Source organism: Andrographis paniculata, unplaced genomic scaffold (assembly GCF_009805555.1).
Source record: "Andrographis paniculata isolate CXL003 unplaced genomic scaffold, ASM980555v1 Contig73END, whole genome shotgun sequence".
In the NCBI taxonomy this organism is placed as follows: Eukaryota; Viridiplantae; Streptophyta; class Magnoliopsida; order Lamiales; family Acanthaceae; genus Andrographis; species Andrographis paniculata.
Window position 1 is genome coordinate 726,482 of NW_026137610.1, and position 18,335 is coordinate 744,816.

Sequence of the window (18,335 nt, forward strand, 5' to 3'; positions counted from 1 at the left end):
ACTTTTTTTTTTTTGTAATACATATATATAAATTAATAGTACATATAATATTATATTTATAACTTATATAAAAATAAAAAATATTTTAATATTAGTATAATATTTCCACTACTATAATATAAAAGAATAATTTGAATGAAACTTGAAATTTCTTGGAACAACAGTCTACGCCTCAAGTAACCTCCCACACGTGGTTTTCCTAATGTGCACTTCCTTAGAAATTTCTTAGGTTCGGCTGGAGGTTTACCCAGTGTTCACTTTGGATAGCGGCTACAATTCCCACGTCATAAAAAAACATATATATATATATATATATATATATCAAGACAGCAGAATGTATTCCCTCCTCTCAAACTCCCACGTAATAACAACTCAAAAAAGAATGTTAGATATGTAACTAATTACACCACCTCTTCTTCTTCTTCCATGTGTATCCATTCCGTCGATGTCGATGTCGCCGTCGACCTGTCAAATGTTTAAGCTAATCGATATCCTTTCGAGCAGAGGTGGATGATCCCGCAAAAATATTTCCGATCTGGTAAGAAATCTTGTTGAAAGGCAAATCCCGGGGTGATTCCGACAGTGGCGAGCTTCCCAGGCTCACCTGGTTCTCTCTATGGGATGCCCATGTCACCATATATAGCCCACCTATAATTAGACACCCTCCCAGAATACTGCCACAATGCAGTTAGTTTATCAATATATGAGGTTTATAATAAGTAGTCGATGATGCCATGTCAGAAAAAAAAAAAAAAAAAAAAAAAAAAAAAAAAATAAAGACTACCGGCATTGCATAGGTAGAAATACAACCTTCCCAAATAAACCGGGCTTCCGAGGAAAATTCTTGAGAGGAGTGCCGATGCAGCAGGTTGGAGTGGATTATAAAGTGCAACTAGTGAGGGGCCGAGGATCTTGTTCGACCATGTCAAAAGTCCATAGTTGAGGGCTGATGCTATGACTCCCTATAAAAGAGTCGAGACATATGTAATTAGACAAAGGATGTTACGATGTAAATTGTCTGTCACAAGGATGTAAGGGTGAAGAGACTTACAGCATAGCATACGGCAAACACCTCCGATTTTGTCAGATTCCAGTCCATGGGATCGCTCGTCATAAAGAATGATGTCAGTACCATGAACAGGGCGCCGAAGGAGTATGAAAAGGCGGTCACGGATATACTCGCCGGATATTTAGCTAAAACGGGAGCCTGAAACATCAAGAAGTGAACAATTTGAGAACAAACAAAAAGTGGAAAAATCACAATAAATCAAGGATTATCACACACATAATTAAATGTGACCGAATAAACAAAGTTTCGTAAGTCGAAATAAAAATCAAGAGGTGCTGTCCTGCATCATCTTAGAGTGTAATATATTGCAAGTTAAAATTAGATTCACATAAAATAAGATGGCGTAAAGAATGATATCGGGCACCTGAATGGCCAGGTAAGTTGCCATGCACATGCAGTTCCCAATCAAGCATAAAACCCCGAGGCGCCAGTTATCGAAGCCCAAGTCGAGTAAGCTAGACATTAACCAACCGGAAGGCTCCGGCTGACCCTTGGCACTGATCTCATTGTTTGCTGAAAACTCTGATTCCTTGTAGCCAAACACAGCCGGACCTCGGAATGTAGCCATTAAAATGGCACCAGAAACACAGAGAAGGGTGCCACCCAACTTTGATTGACCTTCAGCTTTTCGTAAATTCAAAGTTTCTGTACTGCACATAAAACCGCAACATTAAGAAAAATCAAAACAACAGTATTATGCAATGGCAGAAAAAGATGTGTGTGTGTGTGTGTGTGAGAGAGAGAGAGAGAGAGAGAGAGAGAGTTTAGACAGACCCCATAAACACAGCCAATATGAATGTAAAAACGGGGATCGAAGGCTGTATGGCAGCAGCATAAGTTGGATTTGTGTAGCCGAGGCCGAGAAGGAATAGAAGTTGGTTTCCAAAAATACTGATTCCATAAGAACAACGCCAAACAAACAGATTTAGAGGAATGGAACAGCTCATGAAGTAAGAGGTAAAAGATATACAATATAATTGGAGATTCGACATTTACCCTGTTAAACCAAGAAAGAAGAAGGCAATCACAAGTCGTCTATTCAGTGGTGGTCTTTGCCTTCTGCAAAACAGAATATGCAAATCAAAATATCCCCTTCATTTAGTCGTGTCAAGATTATCCCAAATCAAAAAACCATGATCATCCTTGTCTAGTTCTTACAGGTTTTACAGACATACATAAATTTTCCTCCGCACAAGCAAAGAATCACTAAATATATCGAATGCTACGAAAAGCATTTCTATTTCCTACATTACTGCAGATTTAGCAATACAAAGTTGGAACTTGCAGAAACTCGTTGAGAAATTTAAAAAATTAATTTATCATTATTATTATTAGTCTGCTATTGATCTTGTATCTCTCTGACAGTATAAAAACTTCAAACCTTCAGCAAACAAATCCAATAATCGTTCACAACACATCAAGCTTCTCCACCCTAGATCTGTTGTAAGAAGTGAATCTTTTTCTTTTCATAACTTCCAATTTCAACAAATAAGCAATTCGAAAATTTCCTAAATTCTCACTAGCCATTTCCAACCTAAACGTAAGGGAATTTTAAGACAGTGTTAAGACGGGATCCGGTTCCAACCTAAAACCAATTGGTTGTAAGTGGATAATGGATAAACACAAGAAAAACACTGGCGATCAAATACCAACCACACGCATACCAATCTGGAAATCCGACATTAAATATTCTCACCAAAGGCAACCAGAAAACGACATCAAGAGCGGATAAGATAATACTAACTTCTCACGAACGTAGGCGACGGGGGCGAGAATTGCGAGCGCGAGAAGATCCCTGAAGACGCAGAAAACCAGCTGATTGACCCCCACATTGAGCGCAATTTTGGTGATGACGTGGTAACCGCCATTGAACACCTGCACGGCCGCCATCGCCATGTGCGCCCTCCGCACATCCCCGCCATTCCCGATCGCAGTCGCCATTCCCGCCGTCATCGCACGCATTCCAAACTACAAATCGATCGATCAATTAGGTCGACGCGAATTGGGAAAACGTCTTGGCTGAGCGAGGACTGAAAATTCAGGTACGCGAATGCGATGGCTGCTTCGCGCTCACGCCAGTAAATCTAGAAAGGGTTTTTGAGATTTACAGAGCATAAAAGTCAGAGACAAACAGACAGTGATGAACTGATAATCATAATAATGATCAGTGATGACTGACACTACAAGGAAAGTTACATACATAATAATGGGCTTCTTAAAGCTCAATAGTAACTTTGTCTTTATTCTACTCAGGCCCATTAAAATTTGAAAAAATTAAATTGGGCCCAACCATAATATATTCATCGGCCCAATTTAATCTCGTACGGAAAACAATAGCACTAAAAGCAAAGGGAAAGGAATATTAGAATATAGAATGATACAGAATACAAGTGTGTATTTTTTTTATTCCATAATTAGGAAAAATTAAAAATAAATTAAAGTATGTCTTTAACACGTAAGATTCTGTAATCAGATAATGAGAATCAAAATTGAAAAGATTCAGTTGGTAGTATTGTAATCTCATTCAAAATTGAAGATTCGATTATTATTCCAACAAACAAACCCTCTAATTAGAGATTGCGTATTGAAACCACAAATCACGTGACACTCGTTCAATTAAAAAGAATAAATATTTTATTAAATAAAATTAGAAAAGTAAAAAAAATAGTTTGGGATATTTGTGAAAAAAAAAGAAAAAAAGAAAAAAAAAGAGAATAATAATGATACGTAATTGTTGTAGTGACAATTGTGAATAATGAGTAATAATTAAATATAATTTTTTAAAATCAAAATTAGATAAATTTGATGTAACATTTAAAAATGAATGTAATTTTTCAATGGATGAACACAAAAATAAATAAATATAAAGTTTATAACATCTATATTATATGCCATAAAATAAAAATGAAGAATAAAAATGATTTAGCTTCAGATTTATAACTAACCAATACTTAATACTATTTTGATTGAATTCTATACTCATATTTTATACTTAAGCCTGATGTATTTCATACTAAATTTAATATTCCTTTACTCCCGGAACTAAATATCCATTTGCCTTTTGCACCTAATTTTATAAATATTAGTATTATATTGGGATATAGTAGGAATAAAGTAGATGATATTTGTGTAATATATTGTAAGTTGTAAGGGTATTTGTAATGTTAGGTAGATAATACAGTTACTATAAAAGAAAATAGATACTTTGTTATGGTACGGACTAAAATGGAAAAATTGATACTTTGTTATGGGATGGGACGGAAGGAGTATGTTAAATTAAAGTGAACAATCTATAAAAAAATTGTATATTGTTGATAAAATATCAAACCTGCTTTTTCTTTAAATAGCCTTTTTTTTTTTTGTTTATTTACTAGCTATGTTTAATTATTATATATATATATATATATTTTGAATCAATTTTTACATATCTACAATATAAAGTTTTTTTTTTTTTTTTTCCAAATAATTAAAACTCTAATACTAAAGTTGAGTTGTGTTAGGTATGGGTTTCGGATGTTTGGTTTTTATTTTTATTTTAAGTAAAATAGTTATTTGATTTAGTTTTACAAGAAAAAAGGATATTTTTATTAAAAAATCTGAAGAATTTATTATTATTTTTTTTATTAAGCATAATAGAAAACAAAATCAGACAAAAAGTTTTGGTGGTAAAAAAAATAAAAAATAAATAAAATCTTAGAATAAATCTCACTTCTAACATTTATTATCTAGTTTAATCCAATTACTATTACACCTAAAAATTAATAAAATGAAAAATTTATGAATAGTAAAATAAAAATGCATTACCCTTTAATAAAACAAAACAAAACAATAAAGTGTAAGTAAGTTAATTAATTTGAAGAGGGATAGGGTTTGTTTGGTTTTTATTTGAAAATGTTTTTTTTTTTAAATAAAAAATTTAAATAATATTTTAATACGTGTTTTATGAAAAGCAATAGTATATTTTTATTGAAAATAATATGAATTAAATAATATTCATTTGTATTTAAAACACAAATAAATTAAAATACACTCATAGTTAGCAAAAACAGTCACATTAAATTCCATACATCGATAATTTTGTAAAAATTAATTAATAAATCAAAAGTTGGACAAAATCTTATATGCGCACATAAAGATTGCATTCTAGAAAAGTAAAAGACAGTAAATTGAATGAAACAAACTTGAGTATAGCTATATAAGCTAGCTATGGATTTAATTTGTTAATATACATTCAAAAATTACTTTTGACACTATCCGATCAAAAAATTAAATTAAATAAAATTGACAATAATATTTTATGTGGTTATCATTTCTCAAAATTTCTAAACATTTTAAACTTTCATGCAATATATATATATATATAAATCAATTACGATAATAATAATGGATGCCTTTTTAGCCTTTAATCTTAGGTTTCATCTAATTTTGGTGTTTGTCTTCTCCAATTATTCATAGTTTTTGATACGCCTAGATATATTTTTAGTCCTCTTGCTAATAATAATAATAGGATTTTTTTTTTAAAAAAAAAAAATTATTTAAATAAATTAAAACATCCTTAATTAATTACTACACATTCCTGTTATAAATTCATGAGAAATTAAATTAAATTAAATGACAAGTAGATAGTGGAATTTGAACTAACTAATAGTCATAATCATAGTAATAGTATTAGTACCCGAAACTACTAATTTCCATGCTCATGGTATTAGTACAACCTATAATAATTACTATTCTAAATCATTATCTATCATAATTATATATAATACTCCATTCGTCCACAAAATAATGTCCTATTTTTTTATTTGGAACGTTAAAAAATTATTGTCCTCTTTCTATTTTTATACATAGAATTTACCCTTTTACCCTTACTTTATTTATCTTTATATATATATATATACAAGATAAATGGCTATTTTGCCAATTTACAACCAAAAAATTAATTACCTAAAAAAACATATAAATATCACTTAGAACATTATAAAATATATATATATATATACATATTGTGACATTATGTTATAAATCCAATCAACTTTTGAATAGAATGATTGGTAATTGACTCAAGTGATAAATTAATAAATAATATGTATTTTTCAGTTTATTTTTTTTAGGTGAGTTGATCGTTAATTTAACATAATATGTGTTATACGAGATTATATTTAATATATATATTGTCTGTTGTAATATCATGTGATGTCTGCTAGTGTATCTTGAACTGCTAATATTATGTTAAATTTTAAAATTTTAATACAATAACAGCCGACAAAATAAGTATTAGTGGGATGTAATCAAATTTCATAACCACATTCAGTGATCGTATAAACAACATAAACCTGCAGGCGTGATTAATGTGGGGTACATTCATAAAATCTATCTCTATATTATTTTTGCCTACATTAAATTTAAATTTAATTTATGCACCTATATATATAGTGTCGAATCATATCATCATTGAACTCAATTAAGATTCTCACAATTAAAATCGACGACACAGATTGTTCAATTTGTCGTGACTTTGATATGATTAAATAATCAGGTAAAATATATAATTATAGGATGTGTTTCTTTTTTATAAGTTTGGAAAAAAAATTAGTTTAGATTTAGTATGAAAATAATGTTTGATGAGATTTTTTTGTAAAAAAAAAAATATATATTTTTTTCGAAAAACACAGAGTCCAAATAGCAAAATCCTGTGAAACTCGGCTAAAAAAAATACCCATAATCTACTCATGTATTTGTTTCTTTTTTTTATTTTTTTTATTTTTATAGATTGAATAATATTGACGACAAGAATGACAAATATAGGGTTTTTAGGGCATACGTGTCAATTGTCGTACCATCATTCATTTCATTTCTTTCCCGTATTCCACCAATTTAGGACACGTGTCGTCATACATTGATTTAAGACTTTTAATTTCATGTTCCATTTTTTATTTTTCATTTAATTTGTCACACACACACACACACACATATATATATATATATATAGTCATATAGATTATAAGAGTGTGTCTTGAGCGTGTTTGGATTTATTATTATTATTTGGATTTTAAAGATTTTTTTTTTTAAAAAAAAAGAAGAAAATGATTTAATTTGAAAAGAGAATTGTGTGTGATAGTCTTCGAATGAATGATTAGATATGATATTTAATTTAAAATAAATTAAAAATGTGTGTTGAATTATTAATTTTTTACAACTATGTTTCAATAACCTGTACATAATTATTTTGTAGTGAATTTCTTAACTATTATAAAGTGATTAACATAAGATAATTTTATTTACAATAGAAAATATAATATTTATTTATTTAGGAGGGGTATAGACTTATAAATATATAAGAAATTGTATATGAGATTTATAATATATATATATATATATTGAGAAATGTATTAGATGATAATTTTTAATTATGAGAAAAATTTTCCAAGGTAAGTATAGAAAATTTTGAGATGTCAAGCTAACAGAGTTTTTATATATGTGTATCAAATTAAATATCCAAATGTATCCTTATTAATTCAAACATGCATTTTAGTGCGCAGGTACAAATCCAGCTTCTGGGGTGTGACATATGTAGTAATAATATAAATAAATAAATATGTATATATATATATACACAAAGTTGAGATAAGATAGCTACTTTAATTAATTAATTAACTATTAAAACCATAATCGTAACGCATAATTATTAATATTATTATGATTTGTTTAATTAATTATGGAGTTCATGAAGACGTAAATAATAGTAATAAAAATAAAATAAAATGTAGATGAATGATGATGAAATAAAGTGAATGTCCACTATGACTATTCCAATGTAAGAAATGTTAATTGGATATATATCAACTCTACCCTTCGATCCCTTGATGCAAACTACTCATAAACAATTACATTTTCTCACACTTCCAATTGTTTTTTTTTTTAAATTTTTAATATATATATATATATGTAATAAAATAAAATTGTGGTGTGCTATTGTCACGCCACTTGCAAAAACACAACATGCATGCATGCATGCATGCATGTGTCCATTTTATAGTATATTTGTACATTTTAATGTGTGTGTGTTTCACTATTTTTATTCTTATATGTTCTTCGAAAAAAATACTTTCTCATCATGTAAATTTTTATTAAAATACTTGGGTATAAATTTCAATAAAAATGAGTAATAATTGTATTAATTTCTTTTTTTTAAAAAAATTTATTTTACATAGTAAAAGGGTATAAAAAAATAATTCTTCTTGTGTTTCAATTCAAAGGAGTCTTCTAGGGTTTTATAGTATTAAGAAATAATAATATTTTATTAGTGAGTAAAAATATGTAAAAATTTTTGATATTTTTGCCCATTAATTTTATATACAATAATTATATATGTAATCTTATATTTGTAATTTAATGTATGATTAATTTTTCTAAAAAGAATATGTAGAAGAAGAAGCATGATGTTCTTGAGGCATCAATATTAGTATAATTAGAAATAGAAGACAACAAAATTCTGAGTTCGTAAAATTTGAACACAATTAACTATATATGAATTGTATTTTCTTGTTTTAATTATCAAATATGGAATATATATATATATATACATGGGTCTATTATTTTTCCTTATATATATATATATATATAGAATAGTTTGATCTAATATTTTGTAGGAATTAATTATATATTTTTTATTAAAAAAATATGAAAAATAAATAGTAAAAGTACAAAAAAGAAAACACATACAAAGCCATTAGTTGAACTTGGCACAGCTCATAATGCACAATCCAACCTAGGGATATTTTAAAAATAAAAATAAAAAACTTAACTTACAACTTGTTTTTGATATATATTATACTATTTTTAATTTTATTTTTTATTTTGGATAAAATCATACTATTTTTACTTCCATAAAATATTCAAAAAATTGCTTTAAAAAAATATCACAAATTTTTAAAATACTTTTACAATTATTATTAATAACTAAGCATCAAAATCTCACTATTTCTAATATACTAAAAGAAAGGTTTGTTTATCATTTTAATGTGATATTTTGTCAAAAAAAAAATAATACTCCCTCCGTCCTAATACAATAGTCTTGTTTACCATTTTTGTCCGTCTCAAAACAATAGTCTCATTTCCATAAATAACCATATCACCATAAAACTATCTCAACTTTTTCATTATTATTACACAATTGTCACTACTTTTTACACTAATATACTCAAAGGACAAAAAAGTCATTTATTCTCACTTTTTACCAACTACCAATATAATATCAATATTTTTTTAATCTCGTACCTAATACAATAAAACTATACTTTTGGGAGGAGGGAGTATAAGTTTATCAAAATTTATACCGTTAAATATTGTTAATTTGTCTTTGAAACAAGAGAAAAAAAGCATACACAAATGAAACCCTTACCCATTTATTATTATTATTATTATTATTATTATGAAAATATGCAATAAAAATTTTAAAACAACTAAACGATGTAATAATGTAAATGGATCAAGAAAGCGGTTCTTAAAATTTTCTTAATTTTAAATAAATAATACTCCCTCCGTCCATTTACACATATTTTTAGGCAATTAGGGTTTTGGTTATAAAATGACAAATTTGCCCTTAATCTTGTGTATAGAAAATGAAAAAGTAAATAAAGTAAAGGTAAAAGAGTAAATTGTGTGTATAAAAATAGAAAGAGGACAATAATTGTTGAACATTCCAAATAGGAAAGTAGGACGTTAGTTTGTGGACGGAGGGAATATCTATCTATTTATTTATTTATTTATATCCGGCAACATATTACACAATCTTACCCCTTTTTTGAAAGTCGATTTATATATTTTACAGGTTATCATCAAGTGACAATAATTAGGCCAAAAATAAACACACTATAGAGCATATTAAAGAACTAAAGTCATCAAGTGATTTATTTAAATATATAAATATGTTTATATATTTATATTTTGTGTAACTGATTAAACAATGCACGAGATAATGTAGGGACAGCCAACACACCCCTCCACATATAAATAATAATTATATATTGATAATAATTTTTACAATTTTTTACACATAAAACCGAAATACTATTTTATTTTTATTTTATTTAAATTTTTGCTAAAATAAAGTTCCACCAATGAATTCCTCGGCACCAATACAAAACAACAAGTGCTTTCCATGTGTTGTCTTTGTAACTCCATTACATCTATCTCCAACTCACTAAACGACAAAAATGCTTTTCGTATTTTCCAATTTACCCCCTACACTTTCCACAATTCCCACATCCCCACCCCTACTTAATTTACAGTAAAATTTAGTAGCAAAGTGTGGGAATTAATTAATTGTAGCATAGCCTATAGCATCTCAGCATATAGTAGGGGGAATCAATTATAGTAATAATTAAATAAATCTTATAGTATTAATTGACTAAATTAATAAAGAGATATATTTAATTAATAAATCCAATTAATTTAGTAAATATTCTTTTGTTAAAGGAACGTCGGCCGGAAAAAAATTAGATGCTTAGATGCTATGGGCTATGTGTAGTATTTCAAAAATAGATTTCCTAAAGAACATATTTTATTTAACAAAATATAAAATAAAATAAAATCAGTAAAGAATATGTTAAAAGGTGAAAGTAATTATTGGAAGAATATAATAAAGTATGTGTTTAAAAATGTAATTTAACAAACAAGTTGATATTACGAGGATTACCAAAAGCAGTTTTATTTACTGCATTAATTAATATTCTTTCAGAAGCACCGGGAGCCCGAATCCCGAACGAATCCAAACCACCTACGTGGGGTCCTTGCGGTGTAGATTCACGTTGGCGCTGCAGTCCAGGTGTAAAGCAAGTGAAATACAACCGGGTCCACCAACACCCGATGTATGCCATCAAACCTCTGAGTGCTCTGAAAAACCCATTTACTTGGAATTTATTAATTAAAAAAAATAAGATATGCTGGAATTGGAATCCATTGATGGCTTCTTCCTTTAATCATTTATGTCTGAGAGATGAGATGAGATGAGATGAGATTATTTAAAAAAATAAATTTGAAAAAAGAATGGTGAGGAATATTATCAAGGGGTGGACAGGGGGACTTTGTATTTTAGCTTTAGCATCTCTAAAAATAAAAAATCATTTAATTCTATTTCAAACATACCAAGATAATATTGCCACATGCAAATATGTAAGGTCAAATCTGATTTTTTTCCAAGATACGAATGTTGAACATTGAAAGCTACATTGAAAAAAATAAAAAAAAAATAAAGGAATGGGAACCTCCTCTGCGTTGTATGATAATTTTCACTAATTAATTCATGCCCAAATCTCATTATATTTTGTGTGAAATGGGCATCACATCAATACTTCTTCCACTTTAATCCCACATATATATATATATATGTATGTATGATTTTCTACTCGATTATAGTACAAAGATTAGTTCTTGATTTTATTTATATATATGTATGGTTACATATATCTTTTATTTAATTTACATAGTATATTATAAAATGCAGCCCATGCATCTTTCATTTTCGTTATGATTGGCCTTAGATGGAAACGAAGCATCACCCAAAGATTTTCATAGTTCTAGTTTATTTATTTATTTGTGTTTCCAGCTGGTGCTGTATGAGTATGACAAAGTGTGTTAAACTGACATGCATATAATGTAAGAATCCATTTGCAGAAAAACCGTCTAATGAAATAATAATAATAATAAAAGGCCTTTCAAATAAAATAAAATAGTTAAAAGTGAAAGGTGGGGAGCACTATCATTGTCTATCTAAAAAATATAAAATTAAATACTAATAATAATAATGAAACTAATTAGGACTGATCAAATTCACCTGTCTGCTGCAGAAATTTTAATTTAGTTAACAAAGATTCAATTTTTTTTTCTTACAATATACATATATAATTAGTAGATAATTCAGATTATATTAAATAACTGTGTAAAATTTGTGGGGATCCCACCATAGAATTCTCTTCAGGACTCTCGTCCCCTCTCGTTATATATATATATATAAACACTACCCACTGCTTCATTTATTTGTATCCATAACTTGCAATAATTAAATCAAAGAAAAATAAAATAAAATTATATAAATAACAAACGACAGAAAATAATTCCGTCGTTTTAATTATCCAGTCAGATAGAATTCAGCCATGCCTGGAGCTCTGTGTGCTGCTGTTGCTCCTAAACAAGACACCATTGATCCCCACGACACCAACGCCCGATCCTTTCTTCAAACACCTTCATTCTCCGTCACATTAAAGGTACCAAATTGATCGATCAATCCATTTCTTGTCTGTATCTGTTCTAATGTAATGTTCTTGCATGGCAGTTTGAAGAAGTTGTCTACAAGGTCAGCAATGGCGGCGGCGGATCGCCGGAGAAGACGATCCTCACCGGAATAACAGGCATGGTGTCGCCGGGGGAAATCCTGGCGATGCTCGGCCCGTCGGGAAGCGGGAAGACGACACTCCTGACGGCGCTGGGTGGCCGCCTGACGTCATCCGGCCGCCTGTCGGGGAAGATCACCTACAATGGCGACCCATTTTCCGGCGCCGTCAAACGGCGGACCGGGTTCGTCCCTCAGGACGACGTCCTCTACCCGCACCTCACCGTCTTCGAAACTCTCCTCTTCACTGCACTTCTCAGGCTCCCTAACACTCTCTCGAAAGACGACAAAACGCAGCACGTGCAGCACGTGATCGACGAGCTGGGCCTGGCCAAGTGCAAGAACAGCATGATCGGCGGCCCACTTTTCCGGGGGATTTCCGGCGGGGAGAAAAAGAGAGTCACCATAGGTCAAGAAATGCTCATTAACCCTACCCTGCTTCTGCTCGACGAGCCGACTTCAGGGCTCGACTCGACCACGGCTCAGCGGATCTTAACCACGGTTAAGAAGCTGGCTCGCGCCGGCCGGACCGTGGTCACCACCATCCACCAGCCGTCGAGCCGGCTTTACCACATGTTCGATAAGGTAGTTCTGCTGTCGGAAGGGTCCCCTATATACTACGGCTCGGCTTCAGCCGCCATGGATTACTTCTCCTCCCTCGGCTTCTCGGCTTCCATCACTGTCAATCCTGCGGATCTCCTGCTCGATCTCGCCAATGGTACTTTTTCACTTCATCATCAATCATCATCGTACACTTTATGGCCCACTTAATTGAATTCAGGTTAATTATTTTGTCAGGAATCGGACCTGATTTCCAGCACCACGACGACAACAACAATTTGCAGCAAGATCCAAAGTTGGTTAGGGAAATTCTCATCTCTGCATACGAGAAGAACATATCGACAAGGCTTAAATCTGAATTAAATTACACAAAGGAAGCATCATCTACAGCTACAAGTGAGTCTTTTAATTGTCTAACTAAGTCATGTGATCGTCTTCTTCTAACAAAGAATGATCTCATTTAGGACATGGTGGCGGTGGTGGTGGTGTAAGAGTTATTAGATCACAAAAATGGTGCACAACATGGTGGTACCAATTCAAGATCCTCCTTTTACGCGGCCTAAGGGAGCGTCGATTCGAGGCCTTCAACCGCCTCCGGATCTTCCAAGTCATAAGCGTCGCGATCCTCGGCGGCCTCCTATGGTGGCGCACTCCTTCTTCCCACATCGACGATCGCGTAATCAATCAATCATTCGAATGTCCTAACGCAAGAAATTCTTACAAAAAATGATCCAAACAACTAACTAACTAAGGTTCTAACACCTGCAGATCGCAATGCTGTTCTTCTTCTCAGTGTTCTGGGGATTCTACCCACTCTACAACGCTGTCTTCACCTTCCCTCAAGAAAGAAGGATGCTGATCAAGGAAAGATCGTCGGGAATGTACCGGCTCTCCTCGTACTTCCTGGCTCGGACAGTCGGTGATCTCCCATTAGAGCTCGCACTTCCGACAGCCTTCACCTTCATCTTCTACTGGATGGGCGGGCTCAAGCCCGACCCGGTTTCCTTCATCCTCTCCCTCCTCGTGGTCCTGATGAGCGTCCTGGTGTCGCAGGGCCTCGGCCTGGCCTTCGGCGCCATACTAATGGACGTCAAACAGGCTGCCACGCTGGCATCCGTCACGACAATGGTGTTCCTTATTGCAGGCGGATATTATGTCCGCCAGATTCCTCCATTTATCGCCTGGCTCAAGTACCTCAGCTACAGCTACTATTGCTACCGCCTGCTCCTCGGAATTCAGTACAGGGACAACGATTTCTATCCCTGTCGGGAAGAACAGCACCTGCGTTGTCCCGTCGCCGACTACCCTCCGATCAAAGCCGTCGGCCTCGACCGCCATTGGGTAGACGTCGCCGCCATGGCTCTCATGCTCGTCGGATACCGCTTTCTTGCGTACTTAGCGCTGCACCGCGTTCGGTGATGTCATTAATTACGTATTATATAGTTGTTCTTGTAGTAATAGATTGATCATTATTGGCGGAGCCGATTCGACGAACTCAATAAACTAGAACTTGTTCGTTGTTACTACTTGTATTAATTTTGTAATAATAATGAACGTGAACTTCTTTGTCCAAATATGAATCTCATCATTAAGATCGTACGATATTGAATGGAAGCCCCAATGTAATTATAGATATAGATTTAGTACAGAGTAATGATTAGAAAAGTGGCGTCGTCTTCTCGCACTATGAAGGTGAAAAGGACAACCATATATATGTACCATCTATCTATCAACTTCTTCCTTTTTTCTCTTTTGTGTTCTTGAATTACATTTCTCTAGTGTTTGTGCAATGGACTAAGGACCAACCAATTAAGGCAGCTGAGCTCAGCTCATTGATCAAAATAGAAAGTGGAAAATGGGTTTTTTTCTTACCACTTTTTATTCCAATTGACTTGTGTATGCGTACGCGTATGCGTATTCTATTGTATTGTATTGTATGTACGAACTCCTCCTCGAAATTGTAAATGGTCATCCAACTCCGGATCCGGATTCGGGGTTAGACCGATTCATTTTGTTGCTCCAAACCCGAACCCGAAAGCAAAGATACGCAACGTCGTGGGCCTATGCGGAGTTTCCCTCATCTTTCTTCTTGCGGTTCCAGGCTCCACCGCACATAGATCAACGGCTCAGATTCTCCGATGATTTTCGGGTTGTTTCGCCGGAGATGATTGCTCGTTCCGGCCCAAACTCAGCTAGGATCGCACTACTTCTGAATCTATACGGTTGAATTGGTTTACTTCTGCGATTTGTTAGGTTTCGGCAATTTCTATGGCTTCTGACGACGAAGACGAAAACCTCGCCCACTTCCTTGAATCGGAAGTCCTCTCTGAGTTATCCGATCAGGTATGCATAGCTTGTTGGTTCTTGGAGATGTAAAATTTGTCGATTCAAATATGCTCTGTCGGTGATGTTATGGGATTGATGGTTTAAAATTGAACTTTTATGATCTTCTGTTTTGTTTTGATAATTTAGGGTTCAGAGTGTTGATCGAAACTGCCAGTTTTTATTTTTATTTTAGCTGTTCATTGTTAAAAATCGCAACAGTCGGTGGTGTTTCTAAATTTGTTAGCTTTATTCCGTCGGCATATCACTATTATTGAGGAGTTTTACCCTTTTGTTTTGTATGCAGCCGTTTGGTTATGAAAATTCACTGATGGAAGTTTTTTTGCAGGAAAACTTGGAAAGAGTGGAAACAGATAACGAGATTGAGGAGGTGAGATGCGGGAAGAGATTATTCATTGATGAGAGTGAGCTTAGTGAACAAGAAGAGAAAGAAAAACAAGAAGCAAAGAAAATTAGAGTTGATGATGGTGAGATTAGTGATGAAGGATTATCTAGGGCAGTAAGATCTTCGTCTTCGACATCTTTGTCATCTCTTGATGAGGAAGCTGAAGCTGAAGTTGAAGATGCATCATCAACTCCCCCAAAAGCTGAAACTGTGATAGGCAACAACGGCAATGATGGAAGAGTCGATACTGAAAGTAGACAGATGCCTAAGAGGATTGAGACAGGGATTTTCAGTCAGATCCCTCCCGAATTGCTGTTTCACATCCTCAAATTTCTCTCTTCTGAGGTATCTAGATATGTTGCATATTCTTATAGTTGCTTATATTTGGTTTGTGTATGCAGAAGAGGGCTATATCTTTTGCTGACTTATTATTTACCTATACAGCTTATTCTCTTGTGGTAATTGCTGTGCAGGATCTTGTTTCATGTTTGTTAGTGTGCAAATTTCTAAATTTCGCTGCTGCAGATGAATCCTTGTGGCGTCGCCTGTTAGTATTCTTTCCTTTTTCTGGTTTTATCCCCTCCCATCCCTCTCCCCAACTCATACAACTTAAGACAATAGTAAATAAATAGAAGATAAAAAGTAAGCAAAAGAAAGAAAAGATACTTGTACTCTTGTTCGTGCCCTACGGCATGTAAATGTATCACTCTAGTCTTGATATCTCATACACCAAAGCTCTAAGTGATGAAAAGGAACTTCTTCATTCTTTTTATTTTTGTTTATGCGCATTGCATATGGATTTATATTGTTAGTGGTTCTTGTAGATATTGCATGCGTTGGGGTCTATTGCCTCCTAAAAAGCCTCGGGAATGTGCTTGGAAGAAGCTTTACATCCAGGTAGTATTGATTTCTAACCTTAACTTTTCTCAGATTTGAGGATATGATGTGATAATGCTTAATCTTGTCGGAGCCCTTGTTCTGTTTGTTTTATTTAAGAAAGAAATCTAGCTTCAGGTTTGTGTATGCTATTGCAGGGATTTTTTGCTTCACTAGATTATCTTAAGAATGATTATTGGCTTTTGTTGTGTTGTTTCGTTTACAGCGTGATAAAGAAGATATGGTGGAGTTTGCGCGAAATTGCCCATCTGAATTCAAGCAATATTACATTCAAATGCAGGTAGCAAAGAGAAGCCAAGCACCTAATCTTTCTCAGGTAAAAAGAAACTACCTTTTCAATAAGGCTTTTAACCTGACGAATGCAAAATCCAATTTCTATTAATTGATTGATAATAATATATAGAATATGTTAGCATCAAATCTTGAGTGACAACTATTTAATTAGCTACACAAAAAAGGTCCATGAGCTTAACCCTCATAATTTATAGACTGCCTATACTGCCTATCTTATTAGAAGTGTATTGTAAACTTTCCAGCTTGATTTAAGTAGTCTTATAAATTTTACGAGTCCAAAATGGAAGAACTGACCAACTTAGCAACTCACTAATTGATGTTTAGGTAAATGATGATCGAGTAATTCTTGACAAGACTCTTGCTGATCAAGTCTCTATGTGGAAGAGTAGCAGAGGTCTGCCTGATAATGTGATAGTCAATCACGCATGTTCTGGGGAAAGTTGCACATACTATCGAATTGGGGATGTGTTTGTTTGTGAAAAGACTGGAAACGTGCACGGTGAGAAAGGATTCGATCTTTTTGAGGAGGACATGAAGTGATCTTCACGGTTCTATAATATACATATTAATATAACTTTTCCTTGTGTTTGTTCAGTTTGTGACGACACGTGCAAGGAAATTATCATGGACCCTACAAATGAACTCTTGGTCTGCACCATCTCGGGGCGCTGTTTCGACAGATTACTCTCACCAGCAGAAGAAGTTGATACAGTAAAACATTTTCTTTTCAATTCCTACCTGTTTTTGTTTTCCCAATCGAATCACAAAATCTGAGTGGGTTATGAACTCAGGAACAGCAGCAAGGTGGAGTTGGCGACGAGGCAGAACCGTTCATGGGATCTGGACGCTTCGGTATTGTCTTGTTGTTTTCGAAACATTCATTCATACGTCTTTCTGTGTATTGTATTGTATTGATCGTGGATTTTGATTTATGAATGAATCAGCAAGGGCTTATCTTCTTGGATACAATTGTGAAGATGAGAAAGAGCTGGAAGCTGCTCTGAGGTTTTGCTGAGCTGCTACTACACGCCATAGCCATAGGGACTTTGAAACTTTTTGGGGTTTAGAATGTTTTATATATTTAATCAGTTCAGTTGGCTCTGTCTGTAGTGTTGGTGTTGCCCTTATTTTGGAACAAGCCGTGGCTGCTCCTATAAATGATCCCAAAACGTCTGTAATAAATTTTTTTCTTAGGCTCATATGACTGGAAATTGCAACCAGGGGCCCGGCCGGAGTCTGGCTAGGATCACGAATCGGTACTAGGTTTGGTTCGATTAATTTATTATATTTATATTTAGTTTAGTTGGGATTTGTCGGGAACTTGCAGCCGCTACGAAAGTGCACATTTTTTGTTGAACCTAATATTCTCCCGACAAAACAAATTTTACTAGACGAAC

The 18,335-nt window shown here is 33.3% G+C and overlaps 3 protein-coding genes across 5 annotated transcripts; 2 read left to right on the top strand and 1 right to left on the bottom strand.

The window, feature by feature from the left end:
• Positions 1–130: 130 nt before the first annotated feature.
• On the bottom strand, positions 131–3,236 carry LOC127265773 (WAT1-related protein At4g19185-like). Of its 3 annotated transcripts, none has more exons than XM_051295760.1 (7): positions 2,814–3,234; positions 2,066–2,128; positions 1,844–1,960; positions 1,434–1,719; positions 1,052–1,207; positions 811–962; positions 131–674 (listed from the first exon to the last, which is right to left on the bottom strand). In XM_051295760.1, exons 1-7 carry the CDS (start codon positions 3,029–3,031, stop codon positions 482–484), a joined length of 1,185 nt encoding a protein of 394 aa, XP_051151717.1. In that variant the 5' UTR covers positions 3,032–3,234; the 3' UTR covers positions 131–481. The 3 variants fall into 3 exon arrangements, with proteins under 3 accessions (XP_051151717.1, XP_051151719.1, XP_051151718.1); XM_051295762.1 differs by having other exon boundaries at positions 1,434–1,714; positions 2,814–2,897; XM_051295761.1 differs by having other exon boundaries at positions 513–674; positions 785–962; positions 2,814–3,236.
• An 8,894-nt stretch (positions 3,237–12,130) lies between these two features.
• Positions 12,131–14,593, top strand: LOC127265669 (ABC transporter G family member 14-like). The gene is made up of 5 exons (XM_051295598.1): positions 12,131–12,333; positions 12,402–13,176; positions 13,257–13,415; positions 13,484–13,695; positions 13,788–14,593. The coding sequence occupies exons 1-5, from the start codon at positions 12,223–12,225 to the stop codon at positions 14,436–14,438; spliced, it is 1,908 nt and encodes a 635-aa protein (XP_051151555.1). The 5' UTR covers positions 12,131–12,222; the 3' UTR covers positions 14,439–14,593.
• A 464-nt stretch (positions 14,594–15,057) lies between these two features.
• Positions 15,058–18,235, top strand: LOC127265720 (F-box protein SKIP31). Its single transcript, XM_051295677.1, has 9 exons — positions 15,058–15,362; positions 15,691–16,092; positions 16,221–16,294; positions 16,572–16,644; positions 16,850–16,960; positions 17,263–17,437; positions 17,534–17,649; positions 17,730–17,790; positions 17,883–18,235. Exons 1-9 carry the CDS (start codon positions 15,288–15,290, stop codon positions 17,951–17,953), a joined length of 1,158 nt encoding a protein of 385 aa, XP_051151634.1. The 5' UTR covers positions 15,058–15,287; the 3' UTR covers positions 17,954–18,235.
• The last annotated feature ends 100 nt before the right edge of the window (positions 18,236–18,335 follow it).

What these genes read in the sequence shown, in the direction of transcription:
- LOC127265773 (XM_051295760.1), bottom strand. Translation starts at nt 3,031, where the DNA reads ATGCGTGCGATGACGGCGGGAATGGCGACTGCGATCGGGAATGGCGGG. An exon ending in GTCGCCTACGTTCGTGAGAA is followed by an intron (nt 2,129 to 2,813) that starts GTTAGTATTATC and finishes TCTGTTTTGCAG; the next exon opens with AAGGCAAAGACCACCACTGA. An exon ending in TTCTTTCTTGGTTTAACAGG is followed by an intron (nt 1,961 to 2,065) that starts GTAAATGTCGAA and finishes TTATGGAATCAG; the next exon opens with TATTTTTGGAAACCAACTTC.
- LOC127265669 (XM_051295598.1), top strand. Translation starts at nt 12,223, where the DNA reads ATGCCTGGAGCTCTGTGTGCTGCTGTTGCTCCTAAACAAGACACCATT. An exon ending in CCTGCTCGATCTCGCCAATG is followed by an intron (nt 13,177 to 13,256) that starts GTACTTTTTCAC and finishes TTATTTTGTCAG; the next exon opens with GAATCGGACCTGATTTCCAG. An exon ending in AGCATCATCTACAGCTACAA is followed by an intron (nt 13,416 to 13,483) that starts GTGAGTCTTTTA and finishes GATCTCATTTAG; the next exon opens with GACATGGTGGCGGTGGTGGT.
- LOC127265720 (XM_051295677.1), top strand. Translation starts at nt 15,288, where the DNA reads ATGGCTTCTGACGACGAAGACGAAAACCTCGCCCACTTCCTTGAATCG. An exon ending in TCAAATTTCTCTCTTCTGAG is followed by an intron (nt 16,093 to 16,220) that starts GTATCTAGATAT and finishes ATTGCTGTGCAG; the next exon opens with GATCTTGTTTCATGTTTGTT. An exon ending in GAATCCTTGTGGCGTCGCCT is followed by an intron (nt 16,295 to 16,571) that starts GTTAGTATTCTT and finishes TGGTTCTTGTAG; the next exon opens with ATATTGCATGCGTTGGGGTC.